We start from the raw sequence: 19668 nt of genomic DNA, 5'->3' as shown, positions 1-19668 counted from the left end.
GCATAACAATAGAGGTATGTAATATATTCCACATAATATATTGTAATATTATTTATTACAGCATAACTAGCATATATATAATATTTTTAAACAGCTGTACACACACACACGCACATACATGTATGTCTGCATATAAAAATCCATTACAATGCTTCAAGATTTTTCATTACCAGGTAGAAAAAAGACTCAGCGGGGGAAGAGCAGTGAGAACTCCATTCACTGGCATGAATCCTGTTTTTGTCAGGCTACCTCTTGCTGCTAAGGTCACTACCCTCTGACAAAAATGGCCTCTGACCTCCCCAGCCCCACAATTCTGTTGTGACTGACCCTGAAACCCATGAAATTCAGGGGCAGACACTGCTTTGGAACGTTTAGATAAAGCTGACTAACATGGGAAGGGCTCATGGTATGCACCCGTCTGAAAAGGTCTGGCAGTCCTTTGGTAGAGGATGCAATTTATTCTGTCCCTCTCTTTCATTCAAATCCTAATCCTTCATATGCTACATAAAATGGAAACTAAAACTCACCAATGATGAATAACAATGTGCCTTAAAAGAGAAAGTAATAGTCTCCAAGTGTTTATTTTTTAGGTGTTTTTTCAATTAAAAAATAAATAAATTTTCTATGTACAAGTAAAATGGGTGTGAGGGAAATCTAAGCAATCTCATGCATTATTGTAGAGTTATAAGCAGAGGATTATTTTTACTGGGTTCCTCTCCATGGCTGCATTAGTACACACATGAACCTGAGTCAGAAGAAATGACTGTGCACTTGGGGCTGGATTTCGTTACTCCTTGCAGTCCAATGACCATGTTGTTCTGGTTCTGTATCTCAGTTCAATCCGCTGTGGCAAGAAACCCTGATCAGAAAGTTCACATCCTAGTTTGGGTCTGCATCTTCAACACACACCAACACGTTTTATCTCCTTCGCTGCTCTTTGGAGCCCCTGTCCATCTGCAGATGAAACCTCCTTGCCCTGATGGTGTTTTCCGCCATGGAGCTGATGGTTTGTGAGGTGAAAGGTTTCTATTCATGACCTCAGAGTACCTCCAGAATCACTGCTGAACAAGTAAGTACCTCAAGGAGAGACTGACCTCAGCTGTCTCTGAAAGTTTATTACCTTGGGTTTTTTTCAGTCAATACATTGTTTCTGCTATCTGGACAGTGAATTTTGATTATCAGGCACCCTGAATATGGAAATACTAAGTTTCTTCTCAGCATAGTTTAAACCTATGGCCCTGAAAAGCTCTTTAGAGACACAGTACATCTTTCCCTGAATACACAGGCAGTTTTGGCAAGGCAGAGAGAGGGGTTTTCTCTCCAAATGGAAATGGTGAATGTTCAGGTACCACTGCCCCCCAGGTGGGTTTGACTGGAGAAAGAAGGGTTTTGCTACCAGACATTGTGGTGAAGCCCCACGTCAGGCAACGGACACAGACTTCACTCAGGCCACCCCTTAGTGCCATTCTGTGCAGGGCTGGTGGGTAAGGGCAGGGCAGGAGGCAGCTCTGCAACCATGTCACTCTGGAGTGTCTGCCCGAGGCAGGTGTAGTTGAAGGCACCATAAAATGCAGCACATTTTGCCTAAAAACTTGAGGGAAAGTGGCCAGCCCTCATTTTGGCAGGTAGCTCTCCTTGTGACAGGCATGGTAAACGCAGGGTGAGTCACAGAGAACACACAAGTGGACAAGCCTAGCGAGGGAGGCCTATGTCGCGGTAAGCTTTGTGCCACTGAGTGTTTGGGAGGCGCCCTCTCCGCCGGCGGCAACCGCTAGGGACTCGAACCCATGGTCTCACCCCGCTGGCTTGCCCCCCTCCCCTGACGCCTCCGGGGCTGCCCAGCGGAACCACAGCACCCATTGTGCCCTGCGGCACGAGACCCTGCCAGGCACCGCAGTGATTCGTCACTTGGCATGCTGGGAGACGTAGTCTTCTTGGTGTGGGCGGGACCGGGAGGGAAGACAGCCAATAGAAGGGCTCCCAGCGGAACCTCCAGCCAATAGCGCTCGAGAGCTGCCTGCCAATCCGGGCGGTTTCCAAGGGGAGCGTAGTGTCGTGATACGTCACGTTACGTCGCGTCACGTGAGGGTTGCGCGGGGCAAGAGGTCAGGGCACGGCGGGGCGGTGGTTGCAGCCGAGCCGAGCCGAGCCGAGCCGAGCCGAGCCGAGCCGAGCCGAGCCGAGCCGAGCCGAGCCGAGCCGAGCCGAGCCGAGCCGAGCCGAGCCGAGCCGAGCCGAGCCGAGCCGAGCCGAGCCGAGCCGAGCCGAGCCGAGCCGAGCCGAGCCGAGCCGAGCCGAGCCGAGCCGAGCCGAGCCGCTGGCGGCCGCGGGCATGGAACTGGGCGCGGTGCTGGAGGCCGTGGAGGGGCGCGGCAGCGCTGAGGCGGTGGAGCGAGTCCTGGCGCGGTACAACGAGGAGGTAACGGGCCGTTCCCCTCCCCTCGCGGTACTAACCGGCCCCTCAGCTCCCCCGGCGGTATCGCAGTCCCGCTGGGCCCACGGTCGTCCCTGCCATTGCCCCCCGCTCTCTTCTCTGCGGCGGGTCCGCTGCTTCGACCGCGTCTGCTGCCGCTTCCCCGGCGTGTCCCCGAGTGCTGTCCGCCTTCTGCGGAGGGGTGTCGAGCGGGGCCTGCGCCTGGCGGGAAGCAGGCTCCTAAAGGAGCGCACAAGCCAGCGGTATCGCGGGTAGATAACGCTCAGTGCCAGGTTCGGCCCCCCGCCTTCCCTGTCTTGCTTGTACCTTGCATGCCTGACGTGGAGCATAGCAGGTTATCGGTTATCAGGCTCTAGAAAGAGCTGTTCCACAGTTTGTTTCCGACGTCCTTTAACCTGCATGTACCCCAGAGAAGAGCCTGGGAGAGTAACACTGAAGCCTTTCGGACCATTGTGTACCTGCTCGGCTGCCCGCAGTGCTGCCCTTTGCAGGCAGTCGTCTGTTGCCAGGTCTGGGTAATGTACTGGGGAGAGGCTTTCCCTTTGCATTGCTTCAGCAGTGAGGGGGTCAATGTGCAGGGGAACAGCTCGCAGGGGGACTGGGGTATGTCTGAAGTGGACTGCAAAACCTCGCTTGGTTTTATTACGTTTCTGGGCAAGCAAAGGGAAGAAGGGAGACAGCTGAAATCAAGGTTACAACAGGTAGTTTTAGTGCATACAAGTATTAGAGAGTACCTGTCCTTCGTGTAGACCCTTCTGTGACTGGAACACAAGCATCTAAAGCTTGTACTGACTCAGAGTTTGGCTATAGATGTAAATGCTGTTGTGTTGAGCTGTCTTCTGAAATTTAGGAATCTGTTACAGGAATAAACATTCAGGTGTTTAGTTCAAGATTCCTGGCTCTGTCATTAGAGGGAAACCAAACAAATGTGGATTGGTGTATGGTTATCCTTCAGCCTCCAAGAGATGGCTTGAAGTTTGCTGTCTTACATGCAATATGTAGTTTTAAGTCTATGTTTTAAGTCGAGCAGTGGCAGTAACTGGTATCTTGCAGTTTCTGTTCTGTATATATCAGATGTCTGTATCAAAGACATTTAAAGTCTTTGAATGAAGCCTTGGGGTTACATGTGTAGCTAAATACTTCTTCTGAAATCTCAACATGACATTTCTCTCGCTGTGTTTCTTGTTAAGAAGTTTGCCTTAATGTTTCCTACATTTCTCTCTGGAACATGTTACTAACTTCATTATCTTGCTTGTGGGCCAGCAGAGACAGGCAGAGTACTCCCAATTTCCAGATCTTTACCTATGCCTTTTCTGTGCTTTAGGTTTCCTTATTTTTTTTCCCAAATAACAAATTAAATATGTCTCAATTGAAGAGAAAAGATGGATTAAGTTTATTTCAAAGGTGCAGGTTGCTGTAGAATAACTAATGAGAGAAGTTAGTAGGTCTCTTCTTAGTCCTCTGTGCTGTCTTGTTTGCAATGATTATGCCAAACTTCTGGTTCTCCAGTGTTCAGACTGCAGGAACTGTCACTACACTTCTCTTGTAAATTTCCAAGAACGTTCATGTGCAAGTGCAGATACTGCCTTCTCTTGGTTAATTTCTCATCATTTAATGTTCACCTGCTTTTGGCTGGCATTTTGCTTAACTTGTGTGGTTCAGTAGTGTTATTGGGAGCTGTAAGAGAAAGGAAAGGAATTATTTTCCTACTGTCGTCACGGATCTAACTGATATTGGTAACACTTGATTGTAGGGTAGATGTCCAAGGCCTTTCTGTAATTGTTGGCTTGTGTCATGAAAGGTAAGAGGCCACTAATGTGCTATGGAGGGTCACTTACATGATGTAGCAAGTTGTATGCTATAAATAATATATTATAAATAATGGAAATTGAGAATCTGTTCATCATGATTAATCACTTGGAAGGTTTGAAGATGCAGTTAAAATAACTGCATGGTATTATTGCTGTTGTCTTTGACTGGCACAATAAAGTTTGTGTCCTATGAGTAGTATTTCACTAGTAACATGCTTCAGGAAACTGAGGTAGAACTAATCTCAACTACTATTTGAGGTGTTTAACAGGAAATGAGTACTCATTGTTAGACCATGTCTAGCTTGTGTTTGACTGTTCTAGAGAAACAAATATCTTGCTAATGTAGTTTGGAAATAGCCACAATATGGAAACGGGTAGATTTTGTGCTGAGGCTTATTTGATTTGCTCTGCTTGTTTTCTGGGCAAAATTATACTATGGTGGTTCTGATATGGGGCATTTTAAAGTACAGTCAAATGCTTGGAAGCCATAACTGCTTGGGGAAGAATCTGAGTAATAAGGCGTTTGTAAATTACAAGGCTATAGCTAACGTTTTTCACAGTGTAAAGCGCCATGTGTGATGTTGTTAATGCGCATCAGAAACAGCCCAAGGATAAAGGGTTGCTCTGTACTGACAGTGATTGTGAGATTGTTACTTGGAACTACTTACTGAAGCTCATGCTGTTGGGTTGGAAGGGAAGGGGACATGAGTTGGCATGATTGTGGCCTCATTATCTGAGATTGGTTTTTACCAGGCTCCTAAAGTGTTACAATATTTTTGCAGGTATTACGTACTTAGCAGCTGATGTTCATGTAACAAATTGCAAACTCTTCTCATTTTTTACAGAATCGGACCATTTTCAGATTTGATCCAGCAGATGAAGACAAAAGAAAGGTAAATACAATAAGCTATCAAGCTGCATCCCTGCTCTGTTTTGAAGTATAAAAAAGTAAAAGCAGTCTCTTAACTTAGCTGCCACTGTGAAATGGTGCAAGTAGTAATTATAAAGTTCTGGTTTAATCTTTTGTTTCTTCAAAAAGATGTGACAACTACCCATTCCCCTTTTTTTCTGAAAGAGAAAATCAGATGCCTCCAGCAGAAACACCTGTCTTGACTAAAAGTAGTAACAGAAAAAAACATGAGTAACTGTATAGGGTACAGATTTGGGATGGGCTGGAGGAATAAAACCAGTCTTATGTATCTGCTGAGATAAAAGTTTTGCAATACATTTTTCTATTTTCTCTCTTCTTGTCAGGTAGCAATATCACAGCTATATTTCTTGTCTATGTTAGCTATTTAAAGAATACTAGAGATTAAGATACAAGTACAGAAGAAAGCTATGGAACTATAAGGGAGACAGAGCTACAGAAGTCTGTTAATCCAAAGGTAGCTGTAGTCAGTGGAATGTGTGCTGTGTGTGTCAGGCTCCAAAGATGGGAAATGTTTGTATATTGTAACATGGAGCTGTACAGGTGTGTTAGGGCTTAACAAGTCTCTGGAGATCCATTCACAGCCTTACATTTAAAGGTTGGAAATGTTTTTTTTTCTTTCCTGTTATTTTTATGGTGTAATGTGTAATGACAAGACCCTTCCTTTCTTTTTTTCTAATTAGTTTTTGAGCTGATTTGCATACCTATTCAGAAATGTTCATTAGTGAATGAGGCTCCATGTTTGCACTATTTCTGAAATCAACTGAGCTTGGAACTAGAATTGCAAGGTTCCTGCAAGGATAGCTTGTCTCAGATTGGACACCCATTGATTCATTCCATGATTTTGTGCAAAATCTAAATATTTCCATGCATTAAGTTGGGGATTTTATGGTTGAAATGGGTGGGATAAGTCTGTTCTTTGTATTTATACAAACCCATTGGTTATGTGTATTCTAAGTTACAGCTCTTCACTACACTATTACTGAAAGATATTTTAGCTTGGGTTTATCTATGGCTTTACTCAAAGTTGATGTTGAGTAATGTGGTGATGGACTATGTGTGTACTTTTTGATCTGTAGAAGAATTCGGGTGGGATCTTCATTTGGTTTTCTTACTGTGTTTGTCCTCTTCCTTTTTTTCCTTCCACATCCCTTCCACCTCTTTTACTTTGAGAATGAGAAAGTGTCTGGTTTGAAAACTGAATGCTAAGTAGAGAACATTGGAAAGGAGAATAGGTCAGAAGCCAACATTGGCAAAAGCTAAATAAAAACAATGAGTGGCGGGGTGTGTGTGTAGGATTTTCTCTGTGTGGTTGTATTTGTTTGCTGGGTTGGTTTTTTTTAACAGCTACTCAACTGCACATGTTCGATACCCTTAGTACCTGTACAACGTTGAGCCACTCTCCTTTCATCCTTCAGTTAAGGGAAAAAAAAACAACCAAAAATGCTTTAAATTGAAAGGTAAAGTAGTAGTACATACTCTTACTAAGAGCAATCTAGTGAAGTTACCACCAAAAGTAATGAGTTACTCCAAGCCTGCATGATGTAGTTTCATGCTAGTTCAGAAACAAGTTGCATTTTTTTTGTTTAGTAATACCAAATGCACTTGAGTTTCTGGTGTTTGCAGTTCTGCTGCTATTAGCTTGGCATGACTGCAGTGAAAGAATGTTTAGACAAAGGGTCACAATCCATAATGAAGTCATGTAGGAGACTTGAAGTTCAGGTGTAGGGGCATGTACAGAGGGACATCAGGATTTTTGTCTTTGGCTTCTGGTGCTATTGGAAACTTGCCATATAACCTGATGAATGCAATACATGCTTCTTACCTGTCTCTTGTTGCATATTGGGTTTGTTCATGCCTAGGAGTAAATTTGCTTTTAGTTACTTCAGCAAGACTCACAAACTTTTTGTAAATCATTCATGTGTATGCAAGAGTATAAGTAAAAGAACAATAGTAATGCAAGTTTTTTCTTCTGCCTTACCACATGGCTTTAGTCATGACCTTGGAATTACAGCAAGGTCATGTAACGTAGGAGTAACTGTGCTTTATGCTTTTCTAGGTTAATACTGTTTAGGGGGAGGACAAGTTATATACAACAGTGACACATAAAATAGGAAAGACAGAAAGGTCAAAACTGTGGCTTGATTACAGAAACTGGGTACATTGGACAGCAAAAATTGTTCTCCTGTAATATGGCTATCATCATGATGCTTTAGACTGTAACTAAATTGGCAGTGAGTTTGAAATGCTGAACTCCAGGAGGAAAGTAGGTTGTGCCCTCTAGAAGGCAGGAAGAGAGGTAATGCTATCAAGCTTGTCTATCTGGACATAGCCACAAGATTAAAACCCGCAAGATTTGAATGTGAGTTATTGCTAGTCCTGGTGGTTCTGTTTAATGATGTGTATGTCTGCATTGTCCCACGTGATTCATGCTATGGATATAGATCAGTTGGCAGTCTGTGTTGTAGTGTATGATCTACTCGGATACCAGCCAGATCAACTTGGTGCCATTCCTTAACTTGGTGTATACTAATAAAAACCATTAATTTCTGAAAGCCTATTTTCAGTTTGTGTGTGTAAACAGTATAAAAGTTGCCAACCAGAGGTAGTGTGTTCTGAAGCAGAGTTTGAAGTGAAGGCACTGCAGTTGTTTCAGAAGAGCTTAAACAGCTCTTGGAAATCTAGAATGCTTACTTGTCCCGACCAGCACAGAAGTTCTTGACAGTGTTTTGCTGGAAAAGGGGGAGTCTTCAGAACTGCTGTGCCTCACAGCAGTGTGGTGTGGTTGACACAAACGGTTGGTTGTTTAGGTTTGTGCTTGAATCAGCTCAAAAAAATTAATATCTGGTATTATGACTGGGCAGTCACCTTGGAGAAGGGGAGAGGTGTCAAACACAGTGTCTCCCTCTGGAATTGACACAGCAGACACTTCAGCTCAAGACTTACATGTCCTAATACAAAAAGGAAAGGGTTTTTTTAGAACCACTTTTTCATCATTTAATAGCTTTGTTCTCTATTATCTATACCTTGACAAGTCCAAATCCTGCTTCTGAAGTAGCAACACATTTGTGCTGTTTACAGACTTAAAATGGTGAGAAAATCACAGCACTGTTTGTGTCTTGGAAACATCTGTCAGTACTGATTTCCTAGCTAGCCATGGCCTTCCACAATTGGAAGGAGCTGCAGCACCATTTGCCTAGGTGATATAACAGAAAAAATAAATCTGTCCAAGATAGCAAGCAAGACTGACTTTCAAAATTGGATGGAGATGCTGAGTTTAAAGGAGGAAGGGGGGAAAAAAAAAAAAAAAGGAAGCAGCAGCCACGTATAAGAATATTACTCATAAGCCATATTCTTACCAGGGTCTTCATGATTGACGTATTTCCTCTTTAACTCTTGTGTTTTCTCTGCTTCAGCTTTTGTAGGGCTTTTAACTCCTTATTAATGCTCTACTGGTTCTGGCTCACTTGTTGGGTCTGTCCTGTAATCTAAATCTTTAAAAGCTGAAATCAGTTTTCTTGAACATAATGGATCTAAAATGCAAAGTTTTCTTTTGTGGGAAGACAATCAGGAAAACAGTCTTTTCCCCCCATGCTGCTGTTTGAAAGCTGGTGAAATAGATGATGGTAAACCATATCAAATGTTTTGTGGGCCTTTCTCTTCTGATTAAATTCATGATGTGAGCATATTCCTTAAGGCTGTGGACTGTACCATATTTGAACCTTGGAAGGATGTGAGCAAGATGCCATCATGTTCTATATCTCAGCAGAACCTCACTATTAGATGGTGCTGCTGACACTGTGACACTTCTGGGAGGTCTGAAGGTTCCTGCAGCCACAAAGGCACAGAGCTTTTCTCCTCCCAGTAACTTTATTTGAGCTTTTAAAGCCTGTTGGTGAGTGACCTATAAAAATACTAAGCTCAAGTGCTCTTGCGGACACACTGTGTGGAATCTTAGTATTAATTGCTGTTATTGTTCTGACTTTACTGGAACCCCCTAAGAGAGTACCAGTTGTTAAGAGAAGCAAAGTTACTAAGTATCCTTCATTAATACTAAGCATTTGTTTTAATTCCCTTGGGTCCTGCTTGCTCCCATCCTGCATTTTTCAATTTTTGTATCTCATAAGGTTTCTGCCAGGTCATCTCTCCTTATAACACCCTTCTTTCACCTCTGGGTTACAGGGGTTCTCCCTCTTCAGTTCAGTGGAGAGGGCAAGGAGAGCTGCTGAGAGTGCAGCTATGCAGAATTTTACCTTTCTGTGACCTGAACCAAGGGTTTATTCCACTGGTTCTGACAACACAGACTCCGGTTTGTTCTCCTTGCCTTCCCTACGGAGTGCCATCTCACCTGTGACTTGGATTTCTGATATGTCAGAGACTCCTGCCAAACATATCAGACTTCTGCTGTCAGTATGGGCTCAGCAGTGAAGTTTTCATGTGAAGAAGACTAAATCTTCAAGGAATACAAGTGTACACCTCCCATTTCCACCCATATGTGTCCACAAAGACTAGGCAAAATTTGGGCATGGCCTTTTCAGAGGAGGTTATCTAATTGTCAGCACAGTTCATTATAAATGTTATGTGGCTGTTGTCTTCCAGAGAAAATGAAAGCTTGAACTAACTTCTGAAATATTCTTGGGCTTACTTTCTTACTTGGAACCTAATAGCAGAATAAACCAATTATTTTACTCTTTTGATGCTGCTCCTGTTAGCAGATATGTTCTTATTTAGTACTTCCAAATTATGTCTCTTTGCTCCTCTAATCTCTTATCTCTAACTTGCCAAAAACATAGTTTCGCTGGTTTTCTGCAGCACTGGTTTGCATAGTCTACTGAAAATACAAGAAATGAGGAAAGTGCTTAATTTTGCTTTATATGAGGTGGAGAGGCACTTGTGTTTTAAGAGAAACTTTGGAAACATTGAGAGCTACAGAAACTTTAGAGTAGTAAAAATTCATGTACAGTTTATTGTGGCTACTACTCACATTCCTTTCATCTACCTGGAAATTGAGTAGAATCTGCTATGAATCTTCATGTTTATAGTAAAGTAGAAGGTAAGCTTGAGGAATAGGTAACAAAACAGAGTTGGTAAACGTCAGCAGACCTACGTGACCTGTTGGGGAAATACAGTTCCTTGTGAACTTTCTGTTTGGCACTATACTTGGTTTCATTAACCGTTCTCACCACTGAACAGCAACTGAACTAGGCTGAATTAAATTAATAACATACTTCACTTGAAGCCCTAGAGACAAATAAAACTGAAATTTGGAAAGCATGAAAAGAATGGGTCAGAAGACAAAGTGAGCTAGAGAGACTTAAGCCAGTGCAGGTGAAGGAAAGCATTATTTAGTACCTCTTACAATGTTCCTGTTCCCCTAAATAAATGTTCTCTGGCATATAATACTTGAAGAAGCCAAAGACATGGTGGCTTCTGGTTTATCCATGCTAAGAGTGAACAAGCACTTACTGTTAGTTCTGTGACTTTTCTTTGCCAGCAATTAAAGAAGAGTGGGGAGGATTAATTTGATTCTTGTGGACAGTTCTTTAAAAAGCTTGATTTTTGCTTAAGTTAAGCCTAATAAGTGCAGTAAGAATTTGGCAAATCTGACATATTGCTCTCCATATGCTAATACACTGTTCTGTCAACATGTATGAATTTATGCCTTGAAATGTACAAAGAAGTCTTAAGAATGTTGATCCTCAGAAATAGTAAAGGTGATACAAAATCAAGCACGCTTCCAGTGTTCTTCTGTTGTAGAATTCCAGTTCTTGATGGGTTTTTCTCACAGTTTTCTTATTAGTATGCTCTGTTACTGAGGAAAGTGGAAAATAGGAGCAGCATCTATTTCCAAGTCAATATGACAACAGGTTGAGGTTTTTCCCCTTTGCTTTAGATTAAACTTAATTGCTAAGAAGTGGACCTCTCCTGGTACTTACAGCATCTATGGCATAAGTAAAAAATAAAAGTGCAGAGAAAAAGAGATAAAATATGCACCCTGTTTCTGTAATGTTTAGCAGAACTTCTGTTGCTCACCTTTAAATTGCAGCTTCTCTAGCACTGAACAATCTGTGTTTAAATTAAGTGCTATGTTTCATAAAGCAGCGGTGTTTGCTTGGGTTTGAAAACTTGCAGAATGGAGACTCTATTCTCTTGCTCCTTCTGTAATCTGAAAGCCTGTATAGGAGAATGATTTGCCAAAGGGAAAGAAGCAAATAAAGGGAAATTGTCTCCTTTTCTCACCAGGACACCTCTTACTCTGGTGTTGAGAAGCTACAGTAAATTCAGCTGACATAACGTAGACATACTGGTCCTTGAATTGTAAAGAAGTTAATATAGGTCAAGCATGCTTTCTAAACATCTTTGAGCACAAAGAGAGGAGGTAGAAAAGGACCCTGTGTGCAGGCACCTCGGGGCCAAAGAGCAAGATCATGAAGTACCCTGTTTTTCACAAGCACCTAGTATCCCTAGCTGAGGTTGAGCCTGGCAAATAGAAACACCTGTTAATAAGCACTTGGAGTGCTTTCCTTTCCTCCTTGCTTCCCCCTTCTTCCCCTTCCAATCTAATTAGCCTGTAAACAAAGATGGCGAAAGAAAATGGAAGTAAAGAGGTGATACCTTTTTGCCCAAAGCCACACAATAGGTCTGTGGCTGAGCAAGGAAGAAAATGCAGGTCTCTTGTATCTCAGGATGTTGCTTTTTTTCATATAGGACTATGTTGCTGCTTAGCAGCAAGAGTTGTTGCTATCAGGATAGAGGACCAAAATTGATTGGTATTTTACAAATGGGTGTTTTGGGGCTTCCTTTTTTTAACGTGAAATAAAATTTGAAAATATTGAATCACTGCACTACAGCATAGACAAAAGAAACAGCATAGCAAAAGAAACTGGCTTAACCTTACTGAAAGCAAGGAAGCTGAGAACTCTTGAATTTGAGAGAAGCGACTATTTTATAATTTTTAAAAGGCTAGAAACTGCGTTGGTTCCATGGAAAAAGTATGTGAAAAGCACTTTTTGCTGTAGCAGAACTGATGAAAGTCAAACTCCTTTCTGAATGTTGAGAGAACTCAAAAAAAAAAAAAAAGAAATGTTAAATTCATACAGTAGTTTAGGGAATAGCAATAAGCCTCCAAAACTAGGACAATCATCAGGTGGTATTTTGTGCTTTCATTTCCAACCAAATAAATAACATCTGTGCCCCTTACTTTATGCCATACTAATGGTATATGGGGTGATAGAAAAATTACCACCTAAAGAAAATGAAAAGCATAATAATGCTTTTGCAGTCACATTCTTTCCTGTTTCTCTTCTCTCTGGGGATCACTTCCCTCACACCACCAAGGAGAAAGCAGAACATGTGCTGTATAGCATTTGATTTGTCTCCAAGACAATTTCCTAATAGGATGAATTTTGTGTCCTTACTTCAGAACTTCCCATGGATAACTTTTCAGCTGTAGTTAGATGCTGTACTTTTTCCTAAGCTCCTATTGGCACTTGAGATCAGCCAGCAATGGTTCACTGTCGTGGATTTTGGCAGTATTGCAAGTGGTATTATAACTGAATGCTGGTTCCTTTAAAATCCCTCTTGATGGCTCACCAGGGTCTAAGTCCAGAGAACTTTGCCAGCAGTTCCTAAGTGATTTTCACTTATGAAAGTCTTATATCTTAAAAAAAAGTGGGTTTTGCTGTAATGGCTAGGAAGCTTAGTAACCTGTTCTTCAGTTTGTGATGGCTTAGGTATTAATCTAGTGTGCTAGTCTAGTAGAGTAATAATTGGTGCTTTTAAGAATAAATTCTAGCTTTGTTTCTATTGGGAAATCTCCTACACAGCCAAGGCTTCAGGAACATTATTCTATTTGTCTCTATCTTTTGTACAGCCGTTTAGAATTAAGAATCCTCTGTTGCTGCATTTCACTAAGATTTGAAGCTATGGGATGGTGGTTTTTATAATTTTGAATTAAATTGCAAAGGTAGTCTTCAAATGTGTAGAGGGAGGGTTAGGCTTCCACCTTCCATGGCAATTCAGTGGGGGTTTGGTGACCCTTGGGATCTTCCCTGCAGTGCTTTTGAGGTTGCAGTTACATTTCCATAACAGCAGGTGGGTACAACTTATGGGTTGGAGGGGAATTTGGGAGGACTGGTCTCCTTGTAGTCAAATGAGTGTTGAGGTTTTACCTAACAGAGATTAAAGGCCAGAGCACCTGATGGAAGATGTGTATAGACTCTGCTGCTAACAAAACCAAGTTTGAACTCCCTTTAATTTCAGTGGGTATTGATCAGGTCAGATAATTTATGAAGTGATCCGTGGTATTTAAAGTCCTAGCAGAAACCTTCAGCACTGTTAATGAAGAACCAGATACATATCTGTGCTGCATTTATTTACTGATAAGGCAGGCTGTCTGGCCCAGTGTGTCTCTGAAGTGTTCGTTCATCATTGTTTGGGGAAGGCTGATAACTTGACTTCTTATGATGTTAATATGGCACTGCTACACAGTTCTGAAGAGAGAGTCCAGCTGGTAAACCAGTGGGTGAGTTACTGCAGACCACCTTGTGGCAGCTGATGTTAACAAGGAAGGATGTAACTCCTAAGTCTAATAGAAATGTGCTTAAAATGTGCTTAACAGAATCAAGTGGCCTTTTCCTGGAGTTGTGTGAAGTGTCCATTCAGTTCTGTGTTACTCCTCAGAACCAGACAGACCTCACAACTGTTGCTTCAGCTTACAAAGCTGGGTTAATTGTATGGAAAACTCTTTTAACAATAGAAACAAAATTCTCGTAAGGTGTTGAGCTGTGACCAGGTAATCTGACTGTGGGTCTAGACTGGTGATTTTTTGTTTCGTAGCATCTCTTAAAAAATGCTTCAAAGATGTCACCTTCAGAAACATTTAGTGCAGGTCTGACATGCTGTGCTCAAGTCAAGGGGTTATACAGATCTGTAGGAGCAGCGTTAGGTTAATGTTGAAGAACACTGGAAACTCTACTTGAGTATCTTTTTCCAGGTAGTTGTCCATGAAATTCCCAGTCAGTATCTATATACCTGTACAGGTGGTCAAATGTGGATTTTATACTGCTGCAGTGCCTGTAATATTCTGACGATGACTTCTCATGTTGCCTGTGTGATAATAAGAGATGGAACTCGCTCCTTGTTTTCAGACTCTTACTGGATTAATCTAGTAAGGGCTGTGGAGATGCAGTTACAGTCTTGATCGTCTGGGTGGTGCTTTTGGGTGGGCTTCACCGCAGGATGAGCATACTGGAAATCATATTGTGAGTTCCTACTGTCTGACTTTGTTTACAGATTGTCTTTTAACATTGTTGAAGACTTGGGTTGTTTTCTCCCTTATTCTTCTGAAGTGTCTGTTCTAGATTTGCTTTAGACTTAATTTTTTTTCTTATTATTTTTTTGGCTTTAATCAGAAGTGATCACAGTAACAAAACTTGCTTGGGTGTCCCAAATGGAACTTCTGTTTGCAACTTTAGGCTAGGGTGATAAGCAGCTTTGCTCCTGGCCTTATTTTTGTGGTAGTGGTGAAAAGTGCAGTTCCAGAGACCCTTCCCAAAGAACTATTTTTATTTTTTTTTTTTTTTTTTTTTTTTTTCCTCTACTAGTATTCCTGTGGTTTGGGGTTTTTTTTTATCACTTTCTTATTGACATGTACTGCTTGAGACCACAATATGTGTTTCAGTCCTAAGTGGTTCTTCTGCACTAAGGCTGTTCAAATCAGTTGCCGCTATGGCTTCTTTGGTCATTTATTTGTGTGTAATTTATATTGGGGTGAAAAAGGAGGAGGAACTGTGTCCTAAAAGGAAGAGCTGTAAAGTACAATGCAGTTTATGCATTTATCTGGGAACTTTGTAACTATCCTTTTGGCTTTGGAACCCATGAGTAGTAGTGTTGTCCTGAGCTTAATGCATAAAAAGCATATGAAGTCTTCTCTCATCAAGCAATCTCTTCTGTCCTATCTTTTCTCCCTTTTGATCATCTGATTTTCTGTTTCTGTCTTATAAAAGGCAATTCTTCTATAATTCAGTGTTACTGTTCTGACCCACAGATTGTTTGAGTGTTGTGTTTTCCCATACTGCGTTCATATGATTAATGTTTACCCCTGCAGTCATGTTGCTATAGAGTTATCAGTGAAGTATTTAGATTTTAAGAACAAAAAACAGCAGTTTTGTTGATTTATTTAAACTGCTACAGCCTGAGTCTTCCAATAAAACTGCATTAAGTTTCTGTGTCAAAGGTAACATTTCTAAGGCTCAAGATGGGAGAAGTCCATAGATTAGGTTGACATGGCAACAAATTATAGCTGTTACCAAACATGGAGTACTAATACTTGTATGTTGAGCAGCAGTTACTTTGGTTTGGTTTCTTGTTTCCCCAGCCTTCTGAGTGAAACAACTTCAACATCATTTTGCAGGTACTGTAGGTGTGACTGTTCTACTTTGATGTATTTTTAACACCACCTGTGTCTCTCTAGCCTTATTACTCTGGTACTCAGGTTTTTAGTCCCAATCCTGAGAAAACTTCACAACTGGCTATGTTAGATAGCATCTGCTTTTTGGCTTAATGCTTTTGCCAATTTGTTGATGTATTTAGATGGTATCTGTGAGGAAAGCTTTTGATGATCATTGGAGGTCTTGCAGTGGTTTATTTTTTGAAAAGTTAATATTGGATACCTAGTTTCTCAAGTCAGCTGAAAACTAAAAGGCTATATAGAAGCTTAGTGAAAGTAGTTTCATATTGCCACAGATATCTTGATGCTAAAACTGTTCTTTTTTTTTGTTTGTCTGTGTTTGCATAGAAACTGTGTGAGGGAATTCTGAACATCCTTGAAAAAGACACAAAAACTTCATGTCAAGTTGCCTGCTTGGAGGCCCTCCGGATTCTCTCCAGGGACAAGAAGGTTTTAGTGCCTGTAACCACGAAGAGGAACATGCAGATCCTCATGAGGCTAGCAAAGCTGGACACTGCAGAAGATCCTTTGGAGAGAGTCTCTGAATTTCCTGTTATAGTAGAAGCTTTAAAATGCCTCTGTAATATAATTTTTAATAGTGCTGTTGCACAGAAGCTCAGTTTGGAACTGAATCTTGCAGCTATGCTCTGCAATCTTCTGGGAAAATGTAAGGACCAACAGTTCATTGATGACATTAAATGCTTTGATTTGCGTCTCCTCTTCCTCTTGTCACTTCTGCACACAGATATCAGATCACAGTTGCGTCAAGAACTACAAGGGGTGCAAGTTTTGACTCAGGCTTTGGAAAGTTCCCTGAGTGTAAGATGGACAGAAGAATACAAAGCAGCAGAAGATCGTGACAGGCCTCCTCTGTCTTTGCAAGAGACAGATTGTGCCATTGAGGCACTAAAAGCTCTTTTTAATGTAACACTTGACAGTTGGAATGTCCACAGTGAGGTAAGGCTTAGCTGAAGTGTTCTTGAAAATGGTTTTGTTTAGCCTGCTGTTTACTAATAATCAGCTGGCTAGGAAAAACTATTTAATGTAAGTGTATCAATAGCTGCATCTCTGGTGTGAACTGTAGCAATGGGATAATAATTAGAGCTGGGAAGTCTTGTCTAGTTTTCTTCTGGGTTTTGGGGGTTGTGATGATAAACGCATCAACTCTAATTTTTAACAAATAACTGAAGAAAGAGGAAAGAATGCCACTGTTTTTAATACCTGTATCTCCTGTCCTCCCAACACCAGCTTTGGACTGAAACTTGATCTTTTAAGGTGAGGTCAAGTATGAGAACCAAATGCATTTTCATTGTTACATGTTACGATTAGGATTTATCTTGGTTTTTTTCATTGTAGCATCAGATCTGCTATTTTGTTCTTGAACAGATAAGCTTCCAATGTGTTGCATCCCTGAATTTCGAAACAGAAATAGTAACTTTTTCTTATTGAATAACCCAAGTCTCTGCTACAGTTAATAGAATTATATAGGGAATCTTTCTTTTTAGTTCCCATCATATTGTCTCTAAAACAGTGTTGTTAACTTTTCACTTGTCATTGTAAATACGCAGCACATAAAGCTAAGCAGAAGTTTACACTAGTTAAAATCGACACAATTGTTCTCTTTACTGCAGTGGACTAAACAGCAAATGTGACATTAATCGTAACAGTAAGGGAGGTAAAACTTGAGAAGAGTCTAAAGCTTATTCTTTGCTTCAATGCCTCAAGGGTACCCTGAATAAGAAATCCTGAAATTTAAGATGGGAGGAGGGTCAAAGAAGCTCAAACTGTGAATTTAAGGGAAAAGAAAATGATGGACTTTTCTCTTGTTTATGTTCCTGGCTTAGACTTTCATTAAAAATAACTGTTAGGGAAAGTTCTTTGTAAAGGCAAGTGATTGTTTTGGAGGGAGAAATGAGTGGAGAACAATTACCCAAAGTCAAGTATGTAACACAGCTATATGAATGTTTACTTGTCTGGAGTTTGGAAAGTATTGTCTTTGTGATTAAGTTATTCTGTGAGGAGGAATAATGTCAGGTGTTAAGCTGGAAAATGAAGCTGTGTCACATGTGCACTTCATAAGAAGTAAGCTCTTGAAATCTGAATCTTGAAGTTGGTGTAATCTTACAAAATACTGGGAATCCTGAGACATGAAAAGCCCAGTTTGCTGCAGGAAGGCGGGTGGGAGGTGGCACAAATTTGTGGTGTTACCTGATGAGGTTTCCTGTGGCCATCATCTGAACGAAGAGCCCATGCATGCAGCTGCCAGGAAATTTTCCTTTCTTTTTTTTTTTTTTTTTTTTTTTTATGAGAGTTTAAAACATTCTGAGGTGGGAGAAGCTGATTTTATGTTTTGAGACAAGGTTTATATAATGTCTCTACTAAAAGTTCATAAAAGCAAGGAACCTTTACATTAAATCACACTTTAGTGATGGTTAGCCACATACTTTAGGTCATTCTGCTTAGTGAGTATCCCTGTGGAAATACTAATGATTTATAAGAAGAGTAAACAGGATGTTAATTAAGTGAGCTGAAGATGCAGAATCTGAAGGGATTACAAACAGTAGACGGGATGGAAAATAAAAAGAGAACAGAGGTGTTTGATGTGTGGCTAAAAACCTAAATGAAGTGCATCCTAAGAAGAAGAGAACCACTTGAGCCATCAGTATATAATGACTGGAGATGGTTTCAAAGTAGCAGAGCCAGACAAGAGCCGCATGTGGTACAGCTAGCAAATCTGGGTGCTGATGTTACAAGAGATGCATTGGGATGCTTTGTGCTAAGTCAGACACACCAGAACATATGGTGGATGCCAGGAAGAGCTAATGAAAAAGGATGAGGACAATGATGGACACAGTTAAATGATTGCAGTTACTGGTGTACTTTTGTGTGCTGATGTCTGGTTGGAGATTGGAAGGGGAAATCGCTTCGAGAGAGCAAAAGTAGGGCAGATAAGGGTGCTGGGAGTAGAGAAGTTACTAATGAAACGGAGAAAAGGTATCAAAGGAACAGAAGCAAGTGAATTAGAAGAAGAAACACACTGGGTGGGGGAACAAAACTGTTGGCAGCAAAAGGTCTAAATGAGAAGGAGACAAATGAAATGAAGAACATAAGTAATTAAATGTTGAAGAAGCATCCTTTTGTAAATGCAGGAAGAAAGATAGTATTGGTATATTAGGAATAGTAGTATTGAATTGAGCAAATGCTTTAACGGGGTGTTCTGGTAGTGAAAGCTCATTTAACTGGAAAAAACTCCCCAGCAACTTTCACCAGGCTTAGTTAAAAGGCCAGCATATGACAGTTATGTTGCATTAAGCATTCAGAGAACTGTAAGGTACAGTCCTTTTATTGATAGGGATGGATGTTATGATCTAATAGGTATTTTCCATCTTTAATTTTTATTATTCTAGTGACCTGAAAGTCCCACTTGCAATCTTCAAAATGAAAAAATATCTTCATAATTTATATTTATATAGAATGAATCTCATCAATTTCGTTACATGGCTGCCATCCTTCGACACTGCTTATTAACCATGGGCCCTACTGAAGACAAAACTGAAGAGTTGCACAGGTGGGTAAAACTGCAGAACCAGTCTGCTTTGAAACGTTTTGTTTGGGGTTTTTTTGATAGGCAAAAAAGTACTTTGTCTAAAATCTAAAGTGGAAAGCAGAGAAACAATAAACTTAATTTTGAGTAAAATGCTAATAATCTTTTTTGATGTAAACTATTTGCCTGAAATATTGTTTAAGCATGTCCACTATTCGAGAGGGAAAGTGGCTGGTAAGATTGTTAGTTTTGATCAATAATGATGAAGCTGACCTTGTTGAAATCTTTTTGTGTGCATATGTAACCGAGAATGAAAATACATATGGAAGTTGTAGGGGTAGTGCAAATTGAAGTGGAATGCAACTCCTGTTATTTTGCGCAGAAGCTGATGGAAAAAATGTGTTTGGAGAATTTCTGTGTGGAACTTTTGCAGTTCTGATAGATTGGGATGGAAATAAGTTGGGATTTTTATTTCCATTTGGTTTAGGCTTCTTTATTAAA

The 19668-nt window shown here is 40.8% G+C and overlaps 1 protein-coding gene across 2 annotated transcripts in view; it reads left to right on the top strand.

The window, feature by feature from the left end:
• The first annotated feature begins 2279 nt into the window (after positions 1 to 2279).
• Positions 2280 to 19668, top strand: part of RIC8B (RIC8 guanine nucleotide exchange factor B) — a 36740-nt gene continuing 19351 nt past the window's right edge. Inside the window, exons 1-4 of one of the 2 annotated variants that reach the window (XR_009728269.1) lie at positions 2280 to 2419; positions 5091 to 5138; positions 15972 to 16580; positions 19097 to 19191. Coding sequence is in view for 1 of the 2 variants with exons in the window: in XM_061371828.1 (XP_061227812.1) it covers positions 2333 to 2419; positions 5091 to 5138; positions 15972 to 16580; positions 19097 to 19191 (839 nt within the window). In the remaining variant the exon portion in view is untranslated. The remainder of the gene's footprint in view (positions 2420 to 5090; positions 5139 to 15971; positions 16581 to 19096; positions 19192 to 19668) is intronic. The other variant, XM_061371828.1, reaches the window with a different exon arrangement.

The sequence above is a fragment of the Neopsephotus bourkii genome, unplaced genomic scaffold, assembly GCF_033783945.1.
Source record: "Neopsephotus bourkii isolate Nb327-2 ecotype Australia unplaced genomic scaffold, CSIRO-AGI_Nbou_v1 NB_1589, whole genome shotgun sequence".
In the NCBI taxonomy this organism is placed as follows: domain Eukaryota; kingdom Metazoa; phylum Chordata; class Aves; order Psittaciformes; family Psittacidae; genus Neopsephotus; species Neopsephotus bourkii.
Note: the sequence above shows the minus strand (reverse complement) of the source record. Positions and strands in the feature narration are given on the sequence as shown.